Genomic DNA, 25,351 nt, shown 5'->3' with positions numbered 1-25,351 from the left:
AACGAGCCTAGAGTTCGTAACGGGCCCAGACGCATTCCGTCATAAAATTGATACGCGCTAAAAGACTCGATTAAGTCTCTTAATGAACTCCGTACTCTAGAGTCCAATCTGACAAAGAATTCTGCCAGACCCTATTTTCAACGCCCAGCCCTGGGCGCCGAAAATTCCAGCGCCCAGAGCTGGGCGCCGAAAATACCTGGGACGGATTCTTTTCCTAATCCGTTTCGTATTCAAATTCCTAAAAAACTATCTTTCTACGCCACTTTTTCCTATAAATAGACCCCTAAGTTCGACGTGAAAAGACACAACAACACATAATTATATTCTGAGTATTGACTCTAACCCTTAGCCCAAGCCTCTCGCTGCGAAATTGTTCACGCGTTCTGTCGCAATCGATCCATAAATCGAACAGAACGTATCCTGTCCCATAATTGAGATTCGTTAAATAAAAAGGAGAAATAGCAAAGTCAAAGTGGTTAGTTTTCTGAGAACCGTGACGCACCTCTCAAGGGTGCGTCGTAATGTGTCCCTTTTCGATGATTTAACTGCTTTCCTCGCCCTTTTTATTAACTGTTAAACTAACCTAATCTGATTGTTCTATCACGCCTAACAAATATAATATTTTTGGGAAATCGGATTATCATGCTAGGTCCCTTAATGCTACTTAAATCAGATAATCACGATCGAATTAGTGTTATATGTTGCATATTGCTAAAATCAACTCAGATTAGTTTAATAGTTAACGCATGTCCCTTCAATTATTTATGCTGAGCTAGTAAAGATATCCTGCCTCTGGAGTTATCGACGAGCGAAATACTCCTCTCGGTAGTTACAGTCCCCCGAACCCTCAATCTCTACCTTGCGGGTGTATATTGAGAGATCCCCACACCAGGGATCACAAGGGAACCTACGGCCGTCGTGGTCAAACATAATTGCACTCCCTTTATGTCACGATAACCGGATTTTTGTCAGTTTTTCTCATTGTCGTTAAAAACTGAATGGCGACTCCTATATTACTAGTCAATTGGGTGTATACTCACAGGAAATCCAATTACACTTGATTGAATAAAAAGAATCGTCACACCCACGAGGGACAAGGTCACGCATTAGCCTCGCGCTTTTTCGACCCCCTCACGGGGGTGTTCCGTTCAACTATTATACAGACGGCTCCGAAGTGTCTTTTAAGCCTTCTTGTTGTGTTTTTAATGTTTTTATGTACTCCCTCCTTTCTTGAATTTTAGTCACTTTTGAAATCTAAGACAATACTTCCTTCATCCCTAATTGTTTGCCCAATTGCATTTTTTGGGGTCAAACTTTATAAAGTTTGACCATTAATTCTCACTAACCTATAAAAAGTAACATGGTCATGTGAGATCTTGTTATACTCGGTTCAATATATATTTTTTGGAATATCAAATTTTTATAATTTTTGTACGTATGAAATCGGAGATATTTACTTTTTAATTCGCGTCTTGGAGATTGTGAAAAGTCAAATGGGGCAAACATTTAGGGACAGAGGGAGTACATCATAAGTACACTTGCCACATGAATCTCAATAGAATCTAACCCATATGGGTAGGAGAGATAAACAATTAAGGGGTTACTGGACATCAAAGTTTATTTGGGAGTAAACAAGTGAGCCATTTAGACATTTATAAGGGTATAATGGGGATAAATGTTGGACAAATAAAGAAAGATTCCAAAAGGGAGTAATAAAAAAGAACAACTCAACACGTAAAGAGGATTAACATTCAAGAACAGAAGGACTAGTTAAAATGTGCTAATTTGATGATATTTTGAGTTTCATGATTTTGTTTTAGGATCTTGAAAAAGTGATGGAGTTGCATAAAAGGGATCTGCCAGACGTAAATGTGACTCTAAACGGTTTTAATTTATTTTGTTGAATACCTAGCTTTTGAATTTGCCAGACGTAAATGTGACTCTAAATGGTTTTTATTTATTTTGTTGACCATGTCAATTACATATATGAAAGGGGAGGATAATTATATAATTATCACCTGTAATATTGCATAAAAGGGATCTTCATCAATATCATTTTGTTGGCAGGGTTGTTAGCCAGGTTGAATATCCATCCCTTGTCGATTTGAGGGGGCTGCTGTTGGATCATGTTGCTCAACTTTTAGGCGCGTTATCTCGTATAAGGTAAAAGGTGTTTTTAACTGCTGTTGTATTTGGTTATGACCTGTCTGTGGATTGGTAGTTGGACTATCACAATATTTTTGTCTCCATGCTTGTTATTTATCTTTTTATATCTAAGGTAACACTATTATGCGGAAATACAAGTTGTAGATATTATACTTTTATACAATAGATCACATTACTGCCGAGTGTTGACTTGAAGTTCAAACATTTTGCTGTTACTTAATCTAGATACATGTCATTATGTCAGTTACTTTTAACTTTAAAAAGGGTGGTAGATATGAAGATCAACCATAAAGAAAGAAAGACAAAAATAATGGTAGAATAAGATCATATATTTGAAAGATTTTTGGTGTTAATTTTTATGCTTATTAGATTACTAGTAAAGGGGTATAGATGTCGTATTTCTATGAACTACGTTTATGTAACTTGGTGTGTTAGTCTTTTGGAAAAAAGGGAAAATACATCTTCTTTGTTGAGATTATCGGTAGAGAGGGAAGGAGACAGGGGAAGCAATGAATAAAGGAAGGAGGCACAATGGAAGTAGGGTCGAGGTTTATTTGTGCGTTAAACCAATTGTAAACAATGGCATATGATTCCCCTGCCTAAGAAAATGTAGCGGCAATATAAGGGGGTTTCCTGTTCTTTTTCGTCCTTTCCCTTCTTTCATTCCTTGCCTTTTCTTTCACTTAAGTAACTGCCTCTTAATTCTATCTTTCTTGTTTTTAGTCTTTGGGAGTTTTTAATGCCTCCCTTCCCTATCATTTCAATCTGCTTGTCCATTTCTGGGAAACTTATAAGCTATTCCCAGTAAATTTCCAGTTTGTCCTCTGTGTAAAATAAATTCTTTAACTATTCTTACCCATAAGGTAAATGTGCAAATATTTGGGTAGTCTAGGAAATAATATCAGACAAGCAATCGGGGATGGAGATTTCATTTCTGTTTAGGAAAGCGTTGCATAGTGGTAAATAGTAAATGGTAAGCTATGATGCTAGGACTTGGATATCGGAATTAGATTTTGGTAACATTTTATGATGGAAACTTTTAGGTTAAAGATGTTATGGCACTATTAGCAAGAGGTCTATTTGGAGGGGAATTTCCAACTGAGGGTGTTCTTAACTGAAGGGTTTTCATTTTTTTATTTTATTTTGATAAGAAAGAGACAATATTTATCAGCTGAAGCAGTACAAAACAAAGAGAAGGAACTTTTACATTGCAAGCCATTGTATTTTGTACCTTAAGGACATAAGGAGGAAGAGTCTTGTTAGTCATTTGCGACTTTTTTGTCCTTATATTCCTTCACTTTGGCATATATCTTTAGACTTGTTTGGGGTGATCTTGGTTCAGCCTTGTTTTGTTCAAGATAATACTGTAGCTTGGAAAAGAAGACAAAGAAATTTTGGCTTAATCAAATGTGGAAGATGGTTCGGTGGACAATTTGGTGATGAGAACTAGCAGTTTAGCTTCACCCGGACAAGGTTTCATGTTCCTTTTTCTAAGCTTTTGAATTGAGTCAAGTTTGGGCGCCTCCTCTTACTGTGTGTCTGATTTAATTTATTTTATTAACGATCAGAAAATTAAAAGGTATAATATGCCAGAGCATTGTTTAGTCTTAATAAGAGGTTGAAGGATAGGAAAGGACCCAGTGAGGCATTATGTAGGCTCTTACATCATTCTAGGTAAGACGAAGGGGCTTGAAGTTCTTTAATATAATTGGTTTTTTGGTTGCATCTGTAATGTAATATTACGAGCCAAACAAAGTTGTTTTTTTTATTAAGTGGAAAAAATTATTGGGCATAGTATTCAACGAAAAAGAGTAAAGGGATTTTTGGTTGATGTGAAATGGCAAATATATAGCAATTCTGAGAAATAGTGCTTCAGGGTGTTCAAAGTTATATTTTTGTTTGTCTTTTTCCACAGAATATGTATAGGAAAAACTAACTTTATTTTGTTCGGTTGTGGTTAAACAAATAGGTTGATGGACAGTTAGTTAGTAAAATCTCCTATGTATAGAAAGTTATAAGAATATCACGAATTGTAATATTTAGGGTCTGTACAAGAGTTCTTATATCTCATAAGAAAATAATAAAGCTTCAATTTTATACAGTCCTGCCAAGTGGAATCTATTGCCACATTGATAGTGTGATTTGAAATAGTAACGGGATAGCTAAACCCTGTCGGAGTTTGTAGCTGTTTGCCCTTTTCCTTCATTATTTTGTTTCAATGGGCATTTCAAACATTAAAAATGTTAAAAGTTGATATGTTTGCAGTATATCATGGACATCTGATTGGTGCCTGTGTATGTTGGTTTGTATATTGAAACTTTCATTTTTGACATATCCCCCCTTCTTGCTGATATAGGTTTAGTTCTGTAACTGAGCGTTTTTTTATGGAGTTGAATACTCGCCGAATTGACACTAGTGTTGCCCGGAGTGAAACGTTGAATATCATCAGCGGCATGCGTTACTTGAAACTTGGGGTATGTATGTCGATTTTGTCTTGACACCAATGTGAGATTATCACTATAACCAATGGCGTTTTTCAGGTTAAGACAGAGGGTGGACTGAATGCATCAGCCTCTTTTGTAGCAAAAGCAAACCCTCTGAACCGAGCTCCACATAAACGGAAAAGTGAACTCCACCATGCACTATGTAACATGCTCACAAATATATTGGCCCCACTAGCAGATGGTGGAAGGAATCAGTGGCCCCCCTTAGGTGTGGAGCCTGCACTGAATCTTTGGTATGAAGCAGTTGGACGAATAAGAGGGCAGCTGATCCATTGGATGGACAAACAAAGCAAACATCTAGCTGTATGTAATGTCTTTAAGCTCTTTGTTATGAATCGGTGTTTCCATAGTTGATTTCTTTCAGAGTTTAATGCTCATCATCTAGTTCCAGCTTAAGTCAAGTTCCCCCCCCCCCCCCCCCCCCCCCCCCCCACCCATGTGCATTTAGTTTGGTATTAAGATTTAAGATACATCATACATATAAATGTTTCTACACATCACTTCGTCATTGATAGTTAAGAACAATTGTTTTCTTATTTGCTTCAATGGATAAATCTAGGTATGTAAAAAATATAGCTTTACTCTGGACAAGTAATTTTTATTTTGAAATAGGTTCAGTGTGATGTGTTCGTTTCCTAGTTTTCTGAAGAATTTTGATTGTCGCAGCCTTTTTGTTTTCAATTTTTTTCCCCATCGTTAGTTATTCTGTCTTTTTAACTCATCCATGCTCTTCCATTAAGTCACAGTGTCAGCCAAGTTTGTTTACTAGTTGATTTTGGTGTATATGGTTTCCATTAGTAAAGAGAACAGCGGCCCAATATAACTTTATTCGTCTGGAAACTATGTAGCTTTCCAGAACGGTTCCTCTGATATATCATGCAAACTTCTTTCTTTAATACCAATGACATACTATATTAGCTCTGTGAACTTAATTGTTTCCCTTCCGCTTCTGAACTGATACATTGTGGAACAGGTAGGTTACCCTCTTGTGACTCTTTTTCTTTGTCTTGGAGAGCCTCAAACTTTTGAAACTAATTTTGGTCCACACATGGAGCAGCTGTACAAGCTTCTACGCGTAAGTTCTTTGTAATTTCTAAAATTATGCTTGTAGTTCTTCTTTCTCTGGTAATTATTCCGTTCCTCTGTTCAATGTGACTGATTGTGGTAAATATGGATCTGAATGGTTATCTATGTTATCTTCCACTTGTTGGTCCTACTTCTTGATGGCCATCATTTTCCTGCAGGACAAGAATCATCGCTTCATGGCCTTGGACTGCCTCCATCGGGCTGTGAGATTTTATTTAAGTGTTTACGCTCCTGGTCAACCACCAAATCGTGTTTGGGATTATCTGGATAGTGTCACCTCGCAACTGCTAACAATACTAAGGAAAGGAATGCTTACGCAAGATGTCCAACATGACAAGCTTGTTGACTTTTGTGTAACTATAGCAGAGAACAACCTAGATTTTGCAATGAACCACATGATTTTGGAGTTGCTAAGGCAAGATAGTTCAAGTGAAGCCAAAGTTATTGGTCTCCGTGCTTTGCACAGAATAGTTGTGTCTCCTTCAAGTGAATATGTTGGATTGGAAATTTTTCAAGGTGATTATTGGTGGAGAAGACACTACAACATGCATTTTGCATTTTCATTCTGTTATGTTGATCAATTTTCTACTTCCTCCATTTTTTATAGTTCTACCATATCCTTTTTAAGGATGTTATATATAACTCTAACATTTCTTTTATTGATATGTTAAAATTTAAATGGCAACGCTATCCTGTCCCGTACTCCACATGGGTTTGTCATTTAAAAGTAAAATATTGTCTTTATCCTTCTTTATCTACTCACTGGGTGGGTTTATCATTTCACAACTACCCTTAATAAAGTAGCAAAAGAGAAATGGTAGAACAAAAAAACAGAGGAAGCAACATTTGAATAGTTCCATATTCTAATAACTAAATGGCAGGTCACGACATTGGCCACTACATCCCAAAGGTGAAGGCTGCGATTGAATTTATCATAAGATCTTGCCATCGAACCTACAGTCAGGCACTTCTTACTTCTTCGAGGACAGCCATTGGTAAGTCTCGTTTACAGAGATGCTAATGATATTTATCTGCTAGTCTATGTTCACTGCAGTGCTCACTAAATGTATTTATCTGGTATCGGTTCTGGTGCATTTTAAGATGGTATACCAAAGTTAGGGATGTATTAACTGGATAATTAAGAGCATTTTTCTACATTAGTATATACGATGTATCAGGGCCAACCATGGTATATAGTCCTGTCGTTGAAAGTTGGATGCAATCAGAAAATGGGAGGATAAATAGGAACTTATTGCATTTATTTTCCATTGGCTACTGGCATAAACAACTCATATATACTTCCTTTTTTTTTTTTATGTTCTTTCCTTTTGAGGGTTGAAGCTCATCGTATCTCTCAAAACTTGGATGCAATCAGGAAGTGGGAGGATAAATAAGAATGTATTGCATTTGTTTTCCATTGGCTACTGGCATATACAACTCATATATTCTTCCTCTCTTTTTATTTATTTGATGTTCTTTCATTTTGAGGGTTAAAGTTCATTGTATCTCTCAAAACGTTTTTGCAAAAAAATGTATTATTAATATTATAAAAAATTTAGCATGGAAGTTGGCTAAGAAAGTACCAAGAGTTAGGGCTCTATGGAAGTAGTGCGAATGGAAAAAGTTGTGCCCAACAGGTACCAATTGTTGAGTTATTTTTTGCAAAATGATACTAGGCTACTGGTGGCAGTGTAACCTACTACTTATTTCTTTTTGTGTGAGGTAACTACTGCTTTTTCCAAGATTTAACTAAGCTTTTACAACAATAAACAAGTCAAAACTATTGAACTGGCTTGTTTCTTATAGCAACTTGAGAATTTTGTTGGTGCTGATTTCTTTACTTGGAAAAAGCAGCTTTGACTAAGCTGTAATTGAGTCTATTCATGAGGTATTCCCCAGTTCATAGCAAGCGTTTTCGTTTATTTTCCCTTCGTTGTTGCTGACTATGATGCTACCTAAGTCCCGTTATGTATATGCCTTTTGTTTTGCCTCTGCTTGTGCAAATACCACCTGGATAGATCTTTATGATTCTATCGTTCCCTGTTATATATTTAGCATGATGATATCTCGTCTGATTCCGAAGCAGAGGGTCGTTAAAAGAAATTGATGTGGTAGTTTAAGCTTTTAAGGTCTGTGGGTTACGGTTTAGATGGAGATACAAGTCACAGAACATCTTAAATCTCTATTTTAGATTCTTATACCTCGTATTAAATATTTTCTTCATGTATGATTTCATTTGTGGTCATTAAACCCCTGGGTCTGGTCTACGTAGAAGTAGTCCTTGTAAACTCTCAGTAGTCTGGTTTTCCTCCCAGTCCGAAATGAGATTCAAATTGCCGAAGGAAATCGAGAGGGAACAGATGCATTTTCATTTCCATGTTGCCTTCTTGAACCATTAGTAGTTCCCTTTTTCATTTGGTTTGAGTTGTACATGGATCTATTGTGATGTCTTGAAGGTAACAGTGTTTTGAATGGTAACCACAGGCATAGTCAAATTCAATCCCTTTTATAACTAAAACTTTAGTAGTTCTTGGTGGGTGTTGTGTGGAAAAACCTAAACTATTGAGCAAAAGGCCTTTTGTTTCCTACACCAGGGCCAATGGTTTCACTAAAATATGTACCCTCGACCACTTTTTGATTGCCCCATAGCCAAAATTCACTTTATTAAGAATTGGGTTTAAAATGTGCACATGGGTTGATGAAGTGGGCCATGAGGACAGAGATAGAGAGAAAGCAACTGGGAAAACAATATTAAAGGGACACCACAAAGAGGAATATGAGGCAATCAAAGAGGGACGGAGGCAATAGTAGTTACCAATCTCTAATTCTTATGTTAGTAGTAGCTTTATTGAGGTTTCTTCACTAAGCTTTTGTTATTGGTTTTCCAGTTGTTTCTAATTTTATCTCTACAAGCTTATACTGTCTTACTGATGAAACCAGCCTGTAGGGACCTGTATCTGGAAATACATTCAGGAACTTAGTTTATGATGACATTAAGAAAGATAGCTTATTCTTTGATTTTTATGACATTTCTCATGTTAAACGGGCATGTAATACTGTAGCTCATCTAGTGGCAAGGTGGGATACAAGTAGTAGTTCAGAGCGTGTTTGTACTGGGTTGTTCCCTCAAAGTATTATAACTTTTGCCGAATGGATTTACATTAATAAAATGCCCGCTCAGTTGTATAGGCTCGACCCACATGAAGAGTTTCCTATTATGTGTCTGTCATTGGACCTTCACCTAATTTAGTTATACTCCTCTGTTTATCTTTACAGATTCTGTTACCAAGGAAAAATCCCAAGGCTATCTTTTCCGATCAGTTTTAAAATGTATACCTGACCTAATAGAAGAGGTTGGTCGAAATGATAAGATCACTGAAATAATTCCTCAGCATGGCATAAGTATTGATCCTGGTGTACGTGAAGAAGCTGTGCAAGTGCTTAACCGAATTGTGAAATCCCTGCCTCACCGCCGATTTGCTGTCATGAGAGGGATGGCAAACTTTATTTTACGTCTTCCTGATGAGTTTCCACTTCTTATTCAAACATCATTGGGAAGGTTATTGGAACTAATGCGCTTTTGGAGATTACGTCTACATGAGGAAAGGCTGGAATTTGATGCACACGATACAAAGCATGCCCAGGAAATTGGTGCATTTAGGAGGCCTTCTGTTCATCGTTCAGGGGAAGCTATTGATTTTCGGGCTTCTGAGATTGATGCTGTTGGTCTTATCTTTCTTTGTTCTGTTGATAGTCAGATCAGGCATACTGCACTTGAGTTGTTACGCTGTGTCCGGGCCTTGTGGAATGACATAAGTGATCTTGCAGTTCATGAAAAAGCAGATCACAGTCTGGGGAATGAAGCAGAACCCATATTCATAATTGATGTCCTTGAGGAAAATGGGGTTAGTGAATTTTTTTTATTGTCTCTCTCGATTTATTTCTTCCATGAGGATTAGTCTTCCTCAGTTCTTAACAATTGATATACTTAATAACAGGATGACATCGTCCAGAGCTGTTACTGGGATTGTGGGCGCCCATTTGACATGAGACGTGAATGTGATGCAGTCCCGCTTGATGTCACCATTCAATCTATTCTTTTTGAGAGCCCTGACAAGAATAGATGGGCTAGATGTCTCAGTGAACTTGTGAAATACGCTTCTGAGCTTTGCCCCAGATCTGTTCAAGAAGCAAAGTAAGCAATATTTTGATTGGCTGATGTGGATTACTGGTTCTTTTTTACTAAAAGATGATCAACACCTGTGCAAAACACGGTTTACAAATCTGAATTTTATATATTGTAATCACAAAAAGTTGCACATAATAAAAAAAAATCTGCTAAAGCAAGAATGCAGCCTTACATATAAACCATAAGATTAGTTAAATATTCCTTACATATAGACCATAAGGTCAGTTTAAAAGCTAAGCACCTTTCAATTTCAATTTTTTTGTTTAGCATAGACCATAAGACCAGTATAACATTCCTTTACTCGTTAACTGAATCTGAATGAATTAGGAAAACCGAATGCCCACTGTGTTTTTATGTATACAAAGAATGATTTTTTTATAAAATTTTCTTATGTAAATATGGATCATAGGATCAATTTAATAATCCTTTACACATCAACTTAATTTTGATGAATTAGTAGAAATTGAAGTACTCACAAAATACCCATTAGCCATTACTCCTGCAACTTTTGTCTCCTGGTAAGATCTGGGTGGAATATCCTTCCAATGAGAGTATAAATAGTTCCCTGCTCGTATTATTGTACTTCTCAATGTCATGATCAATATAATCTGGCGGTACTTGATTATTTTCTATGGATGCTCTCAGTTATGATTCTCTTCTTAATATGCATAAGTTTTACTCTGTCTGAATGGATATTCTTAATGTTCAAGCCAAATCAAACCAGTTACTGAAAAAAAATTATAATATGTTATGACAGGTCTGAGGTCATTCGACGTCTTGCATATATTACACCTATTGAGTTAGGTGGCAGGGCTAACCAATCACAAGATGCTGATAACAAGTTGGATCAATGGCTCATGTATGCAATGTTTGCTTGTTCATGTCCTCCTGACGCTAGGGAGGCTGCAAGCTTTGGAGCAACAAAAGAGCTTTTCAGACTTATTTTTCCGTCGCTAAAATCCGGATCTGAAGCTCAAGTAGTAAGTGTTTAAACCATGAAGCTTCTTTTGAAGCCTATAGTATAGCCACAAAAAATGAAACACTCCATATTTTGGTATACATTATGTAGCTTTAATGATGAAGTCAACTGTGCCTTTAACACTTGACACTAATGTATCTTGATATGCTATTTGAATTCTTTTATCCCAAGTGAATAAGCATGTCAGATGGTCCGTTTGGGTGTACTCGGATAAGCTGGTCTCTTTGCATATTTTTCTTTTATCCTGTTGGAAAAAGCAATAAGTCTGACCAGTATAGGCTGCTGGCCTGTTGGGTGATTGACCGAGTAGGTGGAACAAGTTATGTGGTCTCTCATGGTGTCGAGCAGTGTTACCTAATTCTCTAATCACCCCACAAACCGCGAACCGAAAAGGTGAATTATAACATGAAAATGGTAAAATTTTGGTCTAACTTAGCAATGTAAGTAGCAAACTGCGATCCCGTACCCAGTCTCATACTAGCGAATCAGGTAACAGTGGTGTGGAGTTCAGAGTTGGTAAGTTGTGAACTTGTGTCTAACTAGCAAGCCTGCAGGTCGGTTTCGGTTGATTTACCTGGTGGGATATGTTCTACCTTTTCTAATCGAACCCATGTGCTTAACAAGCCTGGCTAGTTGTTGCACTGGAATAAAGAAAGAGTTGGGTCTATTAGTTGTTGTGCAGTAAGTTGTTGGTTTTTGCTTCATTAATATAATAATGTTCTCAGCGTATAGTTCTCACGGTGATTAGCTTCTATCTGGGCACCTTTATTTCATAATTGTATTGCTACTTTTTACAAAGATCACCTTGCCCATCAATGACCATAGTAGCTTATGACCATCATGAAGGTGTATGATAGTAGTGGAAATGTTCAAACACTTATCGCCAATGACTTAATTTATGAAAGATTAATAGTGATTTGGTAGGATATAGAAATGAAAAATAGTTTCCTCTGCTAGCTTTTCACGTATTTCTTGTGATGGAGGCTTTTGGAACTAATATTTACAGCACTTTAAGCTTATATTGATCTGCTACTGTTTTTTGTGAGCCAAACATTGAGAGTACTATTTACCATTGTGTTTTGTTTTTTCATTTAATTTCTGTCTCTGAAGTATTGACTAGATTTCCCTGACATGTTACAGAATGCAGCTACGATGGCTCTTGGTCATTCTCATCTGGAAGTATGCGAAACTATGTTTGGGGAGCTTGCATCTTTCATTGATGAGGTTTCCCTCGAAACAGAAGGAAAGCCAAAATGGAAGGTATGATTTCTGATGATTTGAAACATGAACTAACCTTTAGTTCAGACTAGACTGTTTTAGTGTTTGAATGGGAGTTTATGCTTTAACATGTTAAATGGTGGATGTCAGTCTATAAAATGAATCTGCGTTGTGGTGAGATGCTGCATTTTCTTAGTTTTCTTTTAGGCACAGGTTTTCGAAGTAGATTGCTGAGGATGAAACACAATCTGATATTTATTTGAACTTTAGGAATTTCGTTACAGGTATGGGTACTTTAGGGGCAAAAGCTTACACTTTTGACCTAGCTGAAACGTTTTCTTGGCATGGAAGTTCAGTTTGGTATAGTTTTGAAGTTCAGTTTGGTATAGTTTTAGACTTATAGTGTTTGATTTTGACGGGGAAGTGAGGGGTTGGCGGCAATTAGTTCCCAGTTGATGTTTTTACTAAGTATCTGAAAATTTCTGGCCTCCAGTTACATTTTGTTTTTTTAATCTGATATCTCATGCTGCCGTCTACATTACCCAGACTTGCATACTTGTGTCAGATATGGTAACATATCCATGATATTCGCGACACGGCTATTTTACACTTCCTCCGTCCAAGGAAATCTTGCCACTTTGATTTTTACTCTATTTTTGTAATTATTTTGTACACGTTTTTACTAAGTTTATAATTAACAAATATTATTATCAAAATGTCTGTATTCTTGATGTACTGTCTATTTACAATATTTCAACTTTTATAATATTTGCTAATAACTAATTAGATTTATTAATGGTCAAAGTCGTGGTAGGAAGTTTTTAGTTGGACAGAAGGAGTAATAAACTTCAAAACTTTGGTTTAAAATGAAGTGTCAACTGTATGTCTATATTGGAGTGGAGGGTAACTGATTCGGGTACTACATAGGATATCATTTTGTTTTTTGGAGGGGGAAAAACAATATCATTAAAATAGATTTGTGTACAACTGTACATTGATAAAATAGATTTGTGTACCACAGATTTAGAGAAAATACATAGTTATAATAAAAACAATTATTATTCTGCCTCCTGAAGCGCAACTCGTACTCCACCGCTTCTAGTTTGACGCGAGCAGTGGTTTTCGATGTCTTCACATCTTTCTGTGTAGAGTTATTTCCAGTCTACACATGACTTGTTCTGATCGACGAGTTGATGACAAACCTTAAACCCATACGAATCCATATCACCTAATTATTGAGACCCTACAAATCAAATTTTCATCCACGGATGAGAATAAAGAGCCTAGAAATATCTAGGAAAAACCCAAGAATAAATGGGGAACGACCTTGAAAATTGGGAACAAACCAATAGAAAAGAAACAGAAGACAATATCTGAAGAGAAAACAAGAAAAAGGTTCTGAAATAGTATAGTTTTCAAATTCCAAATAAATTAGACCATTTTAGTCCTAAACAGTTAAGAAACTGAAACCCTAGAAGATGAGGAAAAGAGAGAGAAAAGGGAGAAAAAGATATAGAATGAGTTCTAAGAAATGGTATTGAATTGGAAATAAGTACTTTCTTTATCTCTTAAATTGCAATTTTTTGACTTTCACGCTTGCTAGTACGCAACTTTGACTATCAATATTTTTAATTAATATTAATAAAAATTATTAAAAGTTGATACTTTGAAATCATACAAGTATACATTAAGAATACTCTAAAAATCCCTCAGTTCCTCACAGATTGCCTCATGTTCCTTTTTGTGTTATCCCTATTTATGTGGTCCTCATATGTCTCTCCTTACACACTATTTATTTAATTTAGCAAAAGACAAGACTACCAACCCACTTGTTTTTCTTTTGCCTTCTCTTAATAAAGTTAAAATGTAGTTTAGGGTAATCTTTTAGGGGTGAAGGGAGTAACGTTTAACAAATTTGCAATTTTTTTATATATTAGTAAAAATACATGGTCAAAATAGGGTATGTGAAATTGTGAATAGTGCAAAAGACAAAACGTTGCAGTTAAAAGAGGATGGAGGAAATATGTAAATCATATGTGGAAGTGGCTGGAGGGATAAAAAGGTGAATGGAATTATTTTGACTGGGTGTCAAAGGATCAATCCTTTCAAAGGAATGAGGATTTCGTTTTTAGTGACCATCCCACTATAGTTATGTCGAAGTTTATGTTGGAACAAAGGGAGGACAAATATCAATGCTAATCTTATGATAATGTTATGAAGTTGCACTTTGTTCTTTATTCACAAACTTAGACCATGTAAAGCATCACTAACATGGAGAGTAGTGCCATCTAGTAAAGTAACATTTAAGCTTCTCTTTGTCTAATTAGCTGTTTATTCTTTGAAGCTGCAGCATATAAAGTTATACCCATACTCTTATATCCTCTACCTAAAGTTATACCCATACTCAGGGATAAGAGTATGGGTACCTCTCCCTAAAGTTATACCCATATCTTTTTGCATTGTGTGCTGGCGTTCTGTTTTGGAATATTTGGGTGTTATTGGGATGGATTAAAGGTCTATTGCGGAGCATTTGTAGGTGTATTGTTTCAGTTTTGGGAGGCATAAAAAGTAGGAAATCTTTATGGAAGGTTATCTGTACCCAGGTTTTTGCGGATGGAAAGGAGTGACTGGGTTTCAAGGAGCCTGTGTGGGTAAGAGTGGCGTTTTTCAATGGGTGTGTTTTCTTGATTAGGCTCACATGATATTCAGCGTGATTGGCATGCGTTATTTTGCATTGGTTGATCTTGGGTACTCCTGGTCCTCTTAATACTGTATTGTTCTTTTGACAAATTTCATTATGGTGTCCGCTTTCTATAATTCAATTTTGTGCCCTGTGTGATCACTAATTCCATTTTGGTGTTAGGCCGTAGTAACTTTGTTCTTGCTATCTTGACTCCGTTCAAACATGAATGTGAATGCTTTTTTATCCAAAACAAAAACGTGAATATGATTGTTACATCTGAATTCTGGCTTTAACTTAATTGAGTGGTGTCCTCCTGGATTATCTACTTGTAAAATATCTATTTATTGTCATTAATATAATTAGGGAGATGACGAATTTGTCATTTGTATGCAGAGTCAAAAGTCACGCCGTGAAGAGCTACGTATTTACATAGCAAATATTTATCGAACTGTGGCAGAGAAAATTTGGCCTGGTATGCTCAGTCGGAAACCAGTTTTCCGTCTTCACTACTTAAAGTTCATTGAAGAGACGCATCGACATATTTTGACTGCATCACTGGAGAGTTTTCAAGATATTCAACCCCTTCGCTTTGCTCTTTCCACTGTCTTAAGATATCTTGCTCCAGAATTTGTTGAATCAAAATCTGAAAAATTTGATCTTAGAACAAGGAAACGATTGTTTGAACTTCTTCTTTCTTGGAGTGATGACGTGGGTTGTGCATGGAATCAAGATGGAATCAGTGATTACCGCCGAGAACTGGAAAGGTATAAAGCTTCTCAGCACGGGCGCTCGAAGGACTCTGTGGACAAACTTTCGTTTGATAAGGAACTAAATGAACAAGTTGAGGCTATACAATGGGCATCCATGAATGCTGTGGCCTCACTCTTGTATGGACCTTGCTTTGATGACAATGCCAGGAAAATGAGTGGCAGAGTAATATCCTGGATTAACAGTTTATTTATTGAGCCTGCACCTAGGGCTCCTTTTGGTTATTCACCTGCCGATCCAAGGACTCCATCTTATTCTAAGTACACTGGTGATGGTGGGAGAGGTACAGGCCGTGATCGACACAAAGGTGGCCATCTTCGTGTTTCCTTGGCGAAATTGGCATTGAAGAATCTGCTTCTGACAAATCTGGATCTCTTTCCTGCCTGCATTGATCAGGTCTCTTTATTTTTAACATCATTTCTTATCTCAGCACTAGGTTATTGGGTGTGATCACAACTCTTGTTTGGGTGGGTGGATGTGTATGGCCCTGTTCTTTAGAGCTGAACTGAATTGAACTGAACTGAACAGAACTGAACTGAATTGAACTGAACTGAATGCTCCTGAACTTAACTTAACTTAACAGAATATATTACCGAAATAAATAATAAATAATAAATAATAAATAATAAATAATAAATAATAAATAATAAATAATAAATAATAAATAATAAATAATAAATAATAAATAATAAATAATAAATAATAAATAATAAATAATAAATAATAAATAATAAATAATAAATAATAAATAATAAATAATAAATAATAAATAATAAATAATAAATAATAATAATAATAATAATAATAATAATAAATAATAAATAATAAATAATAAATAATAAATAATAAATAATAATAATAATAAATAATAAATAATAAATAATAAATAATAAATAATAATAATAAATAATAAAATAATAAAATAATATAAATATAAATAATAAGTAATAAGTAATAATAATATAAATATAAATAATAAGTAATACAATAATATAAATAATAATATAAGTAATATTAATAATAATAATAATAATAATATTATTATTATTATTATTATTAAATTAAATTAAATTAAATTGAATTGAATTGAATAAAACTGAATTAAACTGAACTGAACTTAATGCTCCTGAACTGAACTGAACTGAAATGAATGCTCCTGAACTGCTCCTGAACTGAACTGAACTACCAAATAAGTCCTGAAACTGAAATTAAGCCAAAAAGAACAGCGCCTATGTGTGTTTATGAGGGGAGGGGGGGGGGGGGGGGTGTGAGGGGAGGTGCTGTAAAATATTCATTATCTAAATCCATCTTCACAATTTGGAACGTGCAAGAGAAAACACTGCAATGTTTTAGTCATAATAATGGTTGATGTGAAAACATTTGGCCTTCTAGAGCTCTCTGCAATGTTGCTTCTCTACTACTTTCTGTATTCTTGCAGTTTTTGTGTTGGACTGAGTGATTAATTTCAAGAATCAATTTTAGTCTTAGAAAAGTGTCGATTTCCCAAGAGCCTAACTGATACCTATTTTTTATGTTTTACTCCAGTGCTATTACTCAGATGCTGCCATAGCAGATGGTTACTTCAGTGTTCTGGCTGAAGTCTACATGCGCCAAGAGATACCCAAATGTGAAATTCAGAGATTGCTGAGCTTAATCTTATACAAAGTTGTTGATCCATCTAGACAAATTCGAGATGATGCCCTGCAGATGCTTGAGACTCTTTCTGTCCGTACGTGGGCGGAAGATGGAATGGAGGGCTCAGGAAGCTATAGAGCTGCTGTTGTTGGCAATCTCCCTGATTCGTACCAACAATTCCAATATAAGCTTTCCTGCAAACTTGCCAAGGATCATCCTGAGTTGAGCCAGCTTCTTTGTGAGGAAATTATGCAGAGGCAGCTTGATGCTGTTGACATAATTGCTCAGCATCAAGTCTTAACTTGCATGGCACCCTGGATTGAAAATCTTAATTTTTGGAAGCTGAAAGATGGCTGGACAGAGCGCTTGTTAAAGAGTTTGTATTATGTCACTTGGCGGCACGGTGATCAGTTTCCTGATGAGATCGAAAAGCTTTGGAGTACAATTGCTAGCAAGTCTAGGAACATTAGTCCAGTTCTTGACTTTTTAATCACCAAAGGTATTGAAGACTGTGATTCCAATGCTTCTGCTGAAATAAGTGGTGCTTTTGCTACATATTTCTCAGTTGCAAAAAGGGTGAGCTTATACCTAGCAAGGATTTGTCCCCAGCGAACAATAGATCATCTTGTGTATCAGTTGGCGCAGCGGATGCTTGAGGATAGTGTTGAACCTCTTAGGCCTAGTACTAGTAAGGCTGATGTCAATGGGAATGTTATTTTGGAGTTTTCTCAAGGCCCTGCAGCTCCACAGGTTATATCTATGGTTGACAGCCAGCCACACATGTCGCCTTTGCTTGTTCGAGGCTCTCTTGATGTCCCACTGAGGAACACCAGTGGAAGCCTGAGCTGGCGCACTGCTGGTGTTGGTGGTCGCAGTGCCTCAGGCCCATTGAGTCCTATGCCTCCAGAGATGAATGTCGTTCCTGTGACTCCTGCTGGCCGTTCAGGTCAGCTTCTTCCATCTTTGGTAAACATGTCAGGGCCTTTGATGGGGGTACGAAGTTCTACTGGGAGTATACGCAGTCGTCATGTTTCCAGGGACAGTGGAGATTACTTCATTGACACTCCAAACTCTGGCGACGATGGGTTGCATTCAAGTGTTGGAATGCATGGTGTCAATGCAAAAGAGCTTCAGTCAGCTTTGCAGGGTCACCAACAACATTCACTTACTCAAGCAGACATTGCTTTGATTCTACTTGCTGAAATCGCCTATGAGAATGATGAAGATTTTAGGGAGCACTTGCCTTTGCTGTTCCACGTTACCTTTGTTTCAATGGACAGTTCGGAAGATATTGTTCTTGAGCACTGTCAACACCTTCTAGTTAATTTGTTATATTCATTGGCTGGAAGGCACTTGGAGCTTTATGAGGTTGAAAACAGTGACGGGGAGAACAAGCAGCAAGTTGTCAGCTTAATCAAGTATGTGCAGTCTAAGCGTGGAAGCATGATGTGGGAAAATGAGGACCCCTCTGTACTAAGGCCTGATGTCCCAAGTTCAGCACTTTTATCTGCTCTGGTTCAAAGCATGGTTGATGCTATATTTTTCCAAGGAGACCTTCGGGAGACTTGGGGAACAGAAGCGTTAAAATGGGCTATGGAGTGTACTTCAAGGCACCTTGCATGTCGGTCCCATCAGATATATCGGGCATTAAGGCCAAAGGTAACTAGTGACGCCTGTGTTTCACTTCTCCGATGCTTGCACAGGTGTTTAATTAATCCTCAACCTGAAGTTTTGGGCTTTATTATGGAGATCCTGTTGACACTGCAAGTGATGGTAGAAAACATGGAACCTGAAAAAGTCATACTTTTCCCCCAGCTTTTCTGGGGCTGTGTTGCAATGATGCACACAGATTTTGTTCATGTTTACTGCCAGGTGCTTGAGCTTTTCTTGCGTGTTATAGATCGCTTGTCCTTTCGGGAAAGAACAACAGAAAATGTGCTTTTATCAAGCATGCCACGTGATGAGCTGGATACTAGTGTATCTGAGGTGGGGGAGTTCCAACACTTGGAATCAAGGACAGGTGTTGATCTTGGTGGCAAGGTTCCTGATTTTGAAGGTGTGCAGCCTCTTGTTCTGAAAGGGCTCATGTCAACTGTTAGCCATGGTGTTTCTATTGAGGTCCTTTCACGCATCACATTCCCATCATGTGATTCTATATTTGGGGATCCAGGAACGAGGCTTCTCATGCATATTACCGGCTTGTTACCCTGGTTGTGTTTACAGCTCAGCAAGGATCCTATTGGTCTTGCCTCGCCTCTCCATCAACAGTATCAGAAAGCTTGCTCTGTTGCTGCTAATATTGCTCACTGGTGTAGAGTAAAATCCCTTGAGGGGTTGGCCACAGTATTTTTGGCATACTCGCAAGGTGAGTTCAAGACTATTAATAATTTACTGGCTTGCATAGCTCCTTTATTATGCAACGAGTGGTTTCCAAAACACTCAGCATTAGCTTTTGGACATTTGCTAAGATTATTAGAGAGAGGGCCTGTTGAGTATCAAAGGGTGATTTTGCTTTTGTTGAAAGAACTACTTCAGCATACTCCAGTTGATGCTGCACAAAATCCGCATATGTATGCAATTGTGTCCCAGTTGGTGGAGAGCTCTTTGGGGTGTGACGCACTCAGCGTACTGGAAGCCTTATTGCAAAGTTGCAGTTCTTTGAGTGGTTCCCAATCCCATATGCATGAGCCTGGTGGTTATGAGAATGGCCATATTGGGGTTGAAGAAAGGTTGCTTGCACCTCAGACTTCATTTAAGGCTCGTAGTGGACCACTACCATATCTTCTCGGGTCAGGATTTGGAACGGCTTTAATGTCCCATGGATTAGTGGTTGAATCTGGAATGCCTCCTAAGGAAGTTGCCTTACAGAATACGCGGTTGATTATGGGACGGGTTCTGGATAACTGTGCACTAGGAAGGAAGAAGGATCACAAAAGGCTGGTGCCTTTTGTTTCACATACAGGAAATCATTAAGCATTTTAATCACTGTATATAACACCATTTTTGCTGCATCTCGTCTATGTAGTGTATGCCGCTCGCACGGCATGTAAAATTAATTTTATTTTATTAGCATTGCTCTTGAAGATCTAAGGATAGTTAGCACATAATTTCTGTAAATAGCAGCAGATCACTAATCAGTATGTATCTTAGATTGATATGTATAGATTTTTGCTTACTTTTCAAATTTAATTTTGTAATGCAGTGTCCCAAGTATAATGGCACAGTTTTCCCAGATTCGTATTGTAGCACATAAATTTACGAGAGTAATGCTCTGTTTGTTTCAATGAAAAATATTTTCAAAGGAAAATGAAGTTTCATGGAAAATAATATCTAAGGTAAAATACTTTTCTTTTTTTGTTTCCTTGCAAGAAAAATTATAATGAAAAAGAACATAGAAGTGAGAATGAGAGGAGAGAGAAGGAAATGTAAGGGATTAGAGTGAAAAATGTAGTATCATTCTTTCTTTTTAAAGGAAAAGTTGGTTTTCTTTTAGAGAAAGTTGTTTTCAACCTTTGGTAAAATTGTTTTCCACCATTAACAAAACAAATAAAGGTAAATGACAAAATCATTTTTTGTGAATGTGTTTTCCGTTAAAATAAACTGGAAGTCAGTGAAAAAGTTGGTCGAATTTGTATAGAGTGAATCAACGAGATTTGTGTAATAATAATAATAATAATAATAATAATAATAATAATAAAATGTTTACACGTTAATAATATAATCCTACATAATAATAAAGTTATGAAAATGCAAATAACTTAACAGATAGACTGATAGACACTTGAGTACAATTGGTGTTCCTTTTATAACAAAAGAAATTATAAATTTAAGGGGTTGGTGTGAGGTATTAACTATTAAGGGTAATATTGGAAATAAAAATCTATCAAAATATAAAAACGCTAAGGGAGATAAATTTCACAATTTTTTTTGATATTTTGATTACCAACTCCACTTGTATCCAATAATTGCTCAACTTTTGAAATCATAAGAAAAATCACGACTTTTTAAAATTTGTATTACTCGTCTTCATTATTGTTTTTTAGCAATACCAATGCACAGCTTGGATTTCAATAATAGAGCACATGTTTTATTAGTCTTATAGTCTGTTTTCATTTTTTAAAGAAAATTAAATTAATTTAGGATAGTATTCTTTTAAAACTGTATCCTAATTTAACGGGAGTAGATGGTTTAAACTTTAAACTAACCCCAAATTCTTATATGAGACTGTCCTCACCATCAACTGATGGTGAGACCAGTTCACACTTGCGAATTTAGGTATGTTACTTCTATAGTTTAGACATGTTACTTTTTTTTATAATTTTAGAGGAGGTACTTTTTTTTAGTTTAGGTATGTTACTTCTATGTTTATATATGTTACTTTTTTTATACGGAGTAGTTTTAGGGGAGATACCTTCTTATTTTAGGTATGTTATTTCTATAGTTTAGACATGTTACTTTTTTTTATAATTTAAGAGGAAGTACTTTTTTTAGTTTAGGTGTGTTACTTCTATAGTTTATAGATGTTACTTTTTTTATACGGAGTAGTTTTAGGGGAGATACCTTCTTAGTTCAGGTATGTTACTTCTATAGTTTAGACATGTTACTTTTTTTGAGGAGGTATTTTTTTTAGTTTAGGTATGTTACTTCTATAGTTTAGACATGTTACTTTTTTTTTATAATTTTAGATGAGGTACTTTTTTAGCTTAGGTATGTTACTTCTATAGTTTAGACATGTTACTTTTTTTTTTATACGGAATAGTTTTAGGGGAGGTACATTTTTAGTTTAGGTATGTTACTTCTATAGTTTAGACATGTTACTTTTTTTTTATATAATTTTAGAGGAGGTACTTTTTTAATTTAGGTATGTTACTTCTATAGTTTAGATTTGTTACTTTTTTTATATAGTTTTAGGGGAGGTACGCATAGGTTTCGCGCTCGTCACACCATCAAGTTGCAAGTTGATGGTGTGACTAGTCTCACAGGAGACGCGCTGTAAACTAACAAATTTTCAAAGTGTTGATACGAATGCTTTTGAAGCAGTTAATGAATTTAGTATTTGACAAAGAATTATAACTTTGTAAGTATAAAGTATAATTATTTGATCATAAAAGTGTAACTGTAGTATAGTAGACGGTATTAATGAAAATTTGTAGAAAATGACAATGATGATGTAATTCATATATCATATTTTATTTCTTGGTCCTTTTTGGTGCATAAGGAGAGGCAGAGCCTCGTACCATGTAGCATATCTTTCGTAGCGTATCAACTGAATAAAACCCCCATGTTCTAATTCTAATTATTAACTGATAAAATAGGCAAGTTGCAGCCATCCATTGTTTTTAATGCCAAAACAACAAACAAGTACAGATTGTTCTTCTTCCTTCAAACTCCCTTCTTCAGAGAGAGAGAGAGAGAGAGAGAGAGGGAGTGAAAGAGAATCTGAAAGTCAAGATTTAGATAGTTCAGTCGCAGTAAAATGGATTCAATTGATGTTGATCGGCAACCCCTTTTGGGGTCCGAAAGATCATCAATCTCCGATGACAATCGGCTTCAACAGTTAGGATACAAGCAAGAGCTCAATCGTAGCCTCTCGTATGTTTCTTACTACATACATACTCCTATTCTTATTCTTACATTGTCGTTGTTTTCAATATGCTAATGTAAATGGTGTTTTCAATTAATCTTGTAATGCAGGGCAATAGCCAATTTTGCAGTGACGTTCTCTATCATATCAGTGTTAACAGGTTTAACAACAATGTTTAATATGGGATTAGCATATGGAGGACCTGTAACTATGGTGTATGGATGGCCTATTGTTGGTATTATGACTATGATGGTTGGTTTGTCTATGGCCGAGATTTGCTCCGCCTTTCCAACATCTGGTGGTCTTTACTTTTGGAGTGCCAAACTTTGTGGAAATCGTTGGGGGCCTTTTGCTTCATGGCTTACTGGCTGGTATGTATGAATCTATCTTTTCATCATCTATTATATTCCATTTCCCATGATCAAATGTAACCAATGTTTTAAATTCACTTTTGCAGGTTCAATATAGTTGGTCAGGTAATGTAATTAAATAAATATGTTTACTGTATTCACTACAAATTAAAGAAGCTGATAAAAACTTGTATAAATTGGCATGCAGTGGGCTGTTACAACCAGTGTAGACTACTCTCTGGCACAAATGATACAAGTAATCATTCTACTGAGTACAGGTGGGAAGAATGGTGGTGGTTATGAAGCATCCAAATATGTGATTATGGGTTTCCATGGTGGCCTACTTCTTTTGCATGCTATGTTGAATAGTCTCCATATTTCATGGCTATCCTTCTTTGGACAGTTTGCTGCAGCATGGAATGTTGCAGGTTACTTTTCATTTTATTACTATTAGTTCTGAATTTTACTCTACTATTAAACAAACCTTTATTAATTATCTGATTGTTGTTCTTTATATTAGGTGTCTTTGTGCTTATGATTCTCGTACCCCTCGTTGCTAAGGAAAAGGCAAGTGCCGAGTTTGTTTTCACTCATTTCAACACTGATAATGGTGAAGGGATCAAAAGTATTGTTTACATCTTTGTTCTTGGACTTCTGATGAGCCAATATACAATCCTAGGTTATGATGCATCTGCTCACATGGTAAGTAGAGATTTCATATCCTTTTTCCTGATCGAATTAATATACCATAACCTTAATTGGTTTTGTTAACTTCCAATGACAGACAGAGGAAACGAAGAATGCAGACAAGAATGGACCGAAAGGGATTATTAGCGCAATTGTTATATCAATAATTGTAGGATGGGGTTACATTGTTGGTATCACGTTTGCAGTCACCGATATTCCATATCTACTGAGTAGTGAAAATGATGCTGGTGGTTATGCTATAGCTCAAGTATTTTACCTAGCATTCAAGACTAGATATGGGACTGGAATTGGCGGTATCTTATGCTTGTGCATTGTTGCTGTTGCTGTATTTTTCTGTGGCATGAGTTCAATGACCAGCAACTCTAGGTCATTCTTTAACTTTGCTTTTTTTTCTTATTCAAAATCCTCAGTACTAGAATTTGTCTGATATCTGACTTAGGCCTTGTTCTCTCCACCTGGTGTGGTCTGATTTTCTAGTTTCTGGTCTGATTGCGTTTTGCTTTTTCTGGTCTGGTCTGTTATGATCTGATCTGAATTTTCTGAATTATTAGGATGGCTTATGCTTTCTCAAGAGACGGCGCCATGCCAATGTCATCAGTTTGGCAAAAGGTGAACAAACAGGAAATACCTATAAATGCAGTTTGGATGTCTGCCTTCATATCCTTTTGCATGGCGCTAACGGTATGTGTGCCTATACTACTTGCATTGGCACTACAAGTTCGGATGATGAAATTTCAATCAATTTCGGGACAATTTGGATTCATTCGGGCTATACGTACAAGTTCCTCCTAATTTTGTAGCTCTCCGTTTTTGCAGTCTCTTGGAAGCTTGGTGGCATTTGAAGCCATGGTATCGATAGCCACAATCGGGCTATATATATCATATGCATTGCCCATATTCTTCAGAGTGACTATAGCTCGAAAATCTTTCGTGCCAGGGCCCTTCAACCTAGGCCGATACGGGGTCGTAATTGGTTGGATTGCAGTGACTTGGGTGATTACTATCTCAATCCTATTCTCACTGCCTGTTGCTTATCCCATCAACACCGAAACTCTCAATTATACACCTGTTGCTGTTGGTGGTCTTTTGATTCTTACAGTTTCTTATTGGGTTTTTAGTGCTAAAAGTTGGTTCAAAGGTCCTTTGAAAAATGTTACTGTTTGACTAGTGAGTTGTGAGACATTCATTTTTTCTTTGTGCAAATGAGCCATAACAGATGCAAATTACAAATGGGGAAAGAAGATTCGAACCTAAGACCTATCATACACATGTACTCGGTCTTAACAACCATTACGCCAAACTTTTTTGGTATTTGTAGGAAATTTGTAGTTATTATAAATCATGCTTTGTTGCAGAGAATTGGGGATATATACTTCATGTGTTCTTTAATAACTGTCGATTTAACATTTGCAAAAGTATTTAATGTCATGTATTATCTCTTCCAAGATAACAATATGATAATCTCCAACTACTTAATATTC

General features: G+C 36.3%; 2 protein-coding genes across 3 annotated transcripts in view; both read left to right on the top strand.

Annotated features, from left to right (window-relative positions):
- Positions 1-20,535, top strand: part of LOC110791542 (cell morphogenesis protein PAG1) — a 28,762-nt gene extending 8,227 nt beyond the window's left edge. The window contains exons 6-17 of one of the 2 annotated variants that reach the window (XM_021996293.2): positions 2,068-2,163; positions 4,523-4,640; positions 4,707-4,973; positions 5,644-5,745; positions 5,915-6,272; positions 6,638-6,751; positions 9,033-9,661; positions 9,755-9,951; positions 10,703-10,925; positions 12,065-12,184; positions 15,219-15,989; positions 17,139-20,535. In XM_021996293.2, coding sequence (XP_021851985.1) covers positions 2,068-2,163; positions 4,523-4,640; positions 4,707-4,973; positions 5,644-5,745; positions 5,915-6,272; positions 6,638-6,751; positions 9,033-9,661; positions 9,755-9,951; positions 10,703-10,925; positions 12,065-12,184; positions 15,219-15,989; positions 17,139-20,201 — 6,058 coding nt within the window. In that variant the 3' untranslated portion in view covers positions 20,202-20,535. Of the gene's footprint in view, positions 1-2,067; positions 2,164-4,522; positions 4,641-4,706; positions 4,978-5,643; positions 5,746-5,914; positions 6,273-6,637; positions 6,752-9,032; positions 9,662-9,754; positions 9,952-10,702; positions 10,926-12,064; positions 12,185-15,218; positions 15,990-17,138 lie in introns of those variants that run through there. The other variant, XM_056840561.1, reaches the window with a different exon arrangement.
- Positions 20,536-22,478: 1,943 nt separating this feature from the next.
- LOC110791543 (amino-acid permease BAT1 homolog) lies at positions 22,479-25,323 on the top strand. Its single transcript, XM_021996294.2, has 8 exons — positions 22,479-22,820; positions 22,923-23,183; positions 23,270-23,288; positions 23,371-23,590; positions 23,683-23,864; positions 23,947-24,236; positions 24,422-24,551; positions 24,687-25,323. Exons 1-8 carry the CDS (start codon positions 22,705-22,707, stop codon positions 25,032-25,034), a joined length of 1,566 nt encoding a protein of 521 aa, XP_021851986.2. The 5' UTR covers positions 22,479-22,704; the 3' UTR covers positions 25,035-25,323.
- The last annotated feature ends 28 nt before the right edge of the window (positions 25,324-25,351 follow it).

Source organism: Spinacia oleracea, chromosome 3 (assembly GCF_020520425.1).
Source record: "Spinacia oleracea cultivar Varoflay chromosome 3, BTI_SOV_V1, whole genome shotgun sequence".
In the NCBI taxonomy this organism is placed as follows: domain Eukaryota; kingdom Viridiplantae; phylum Streptophyta; class Magnoliopsida; order Caryophyllales; family Amaranthaceae; genus Spinacia; species Spinacia oleracea.
The sequence above is the reverse complement of the archived record's forward strand: the minus strand, read 5'-3'. Positions and strand labels throughout refer to the sequence as shown.

Coding starts and splice junctions, on each gene's coding strand:
- LOC110791543 (XM_021996294.2), top strand. CDS start 22,705: ATGGATTCAATTGATGTTGATCGGCAACCCCTTTTGGGGTCCGAAAGA. Junction 23,865..23,946: donor ATGATGCATCTGCTCACATG/GTAAGTAGAGAT, acceptor TTCCAATGACAG/ACAGAGGAAACGAAGAATGC. Junction 24,237..24,421: donor TCAATGACCAGCAACTCTAG/GTCATTCTTTAA, acceptor CTGAATTATTAG/GATGGCTTATGCTTTCTCAA.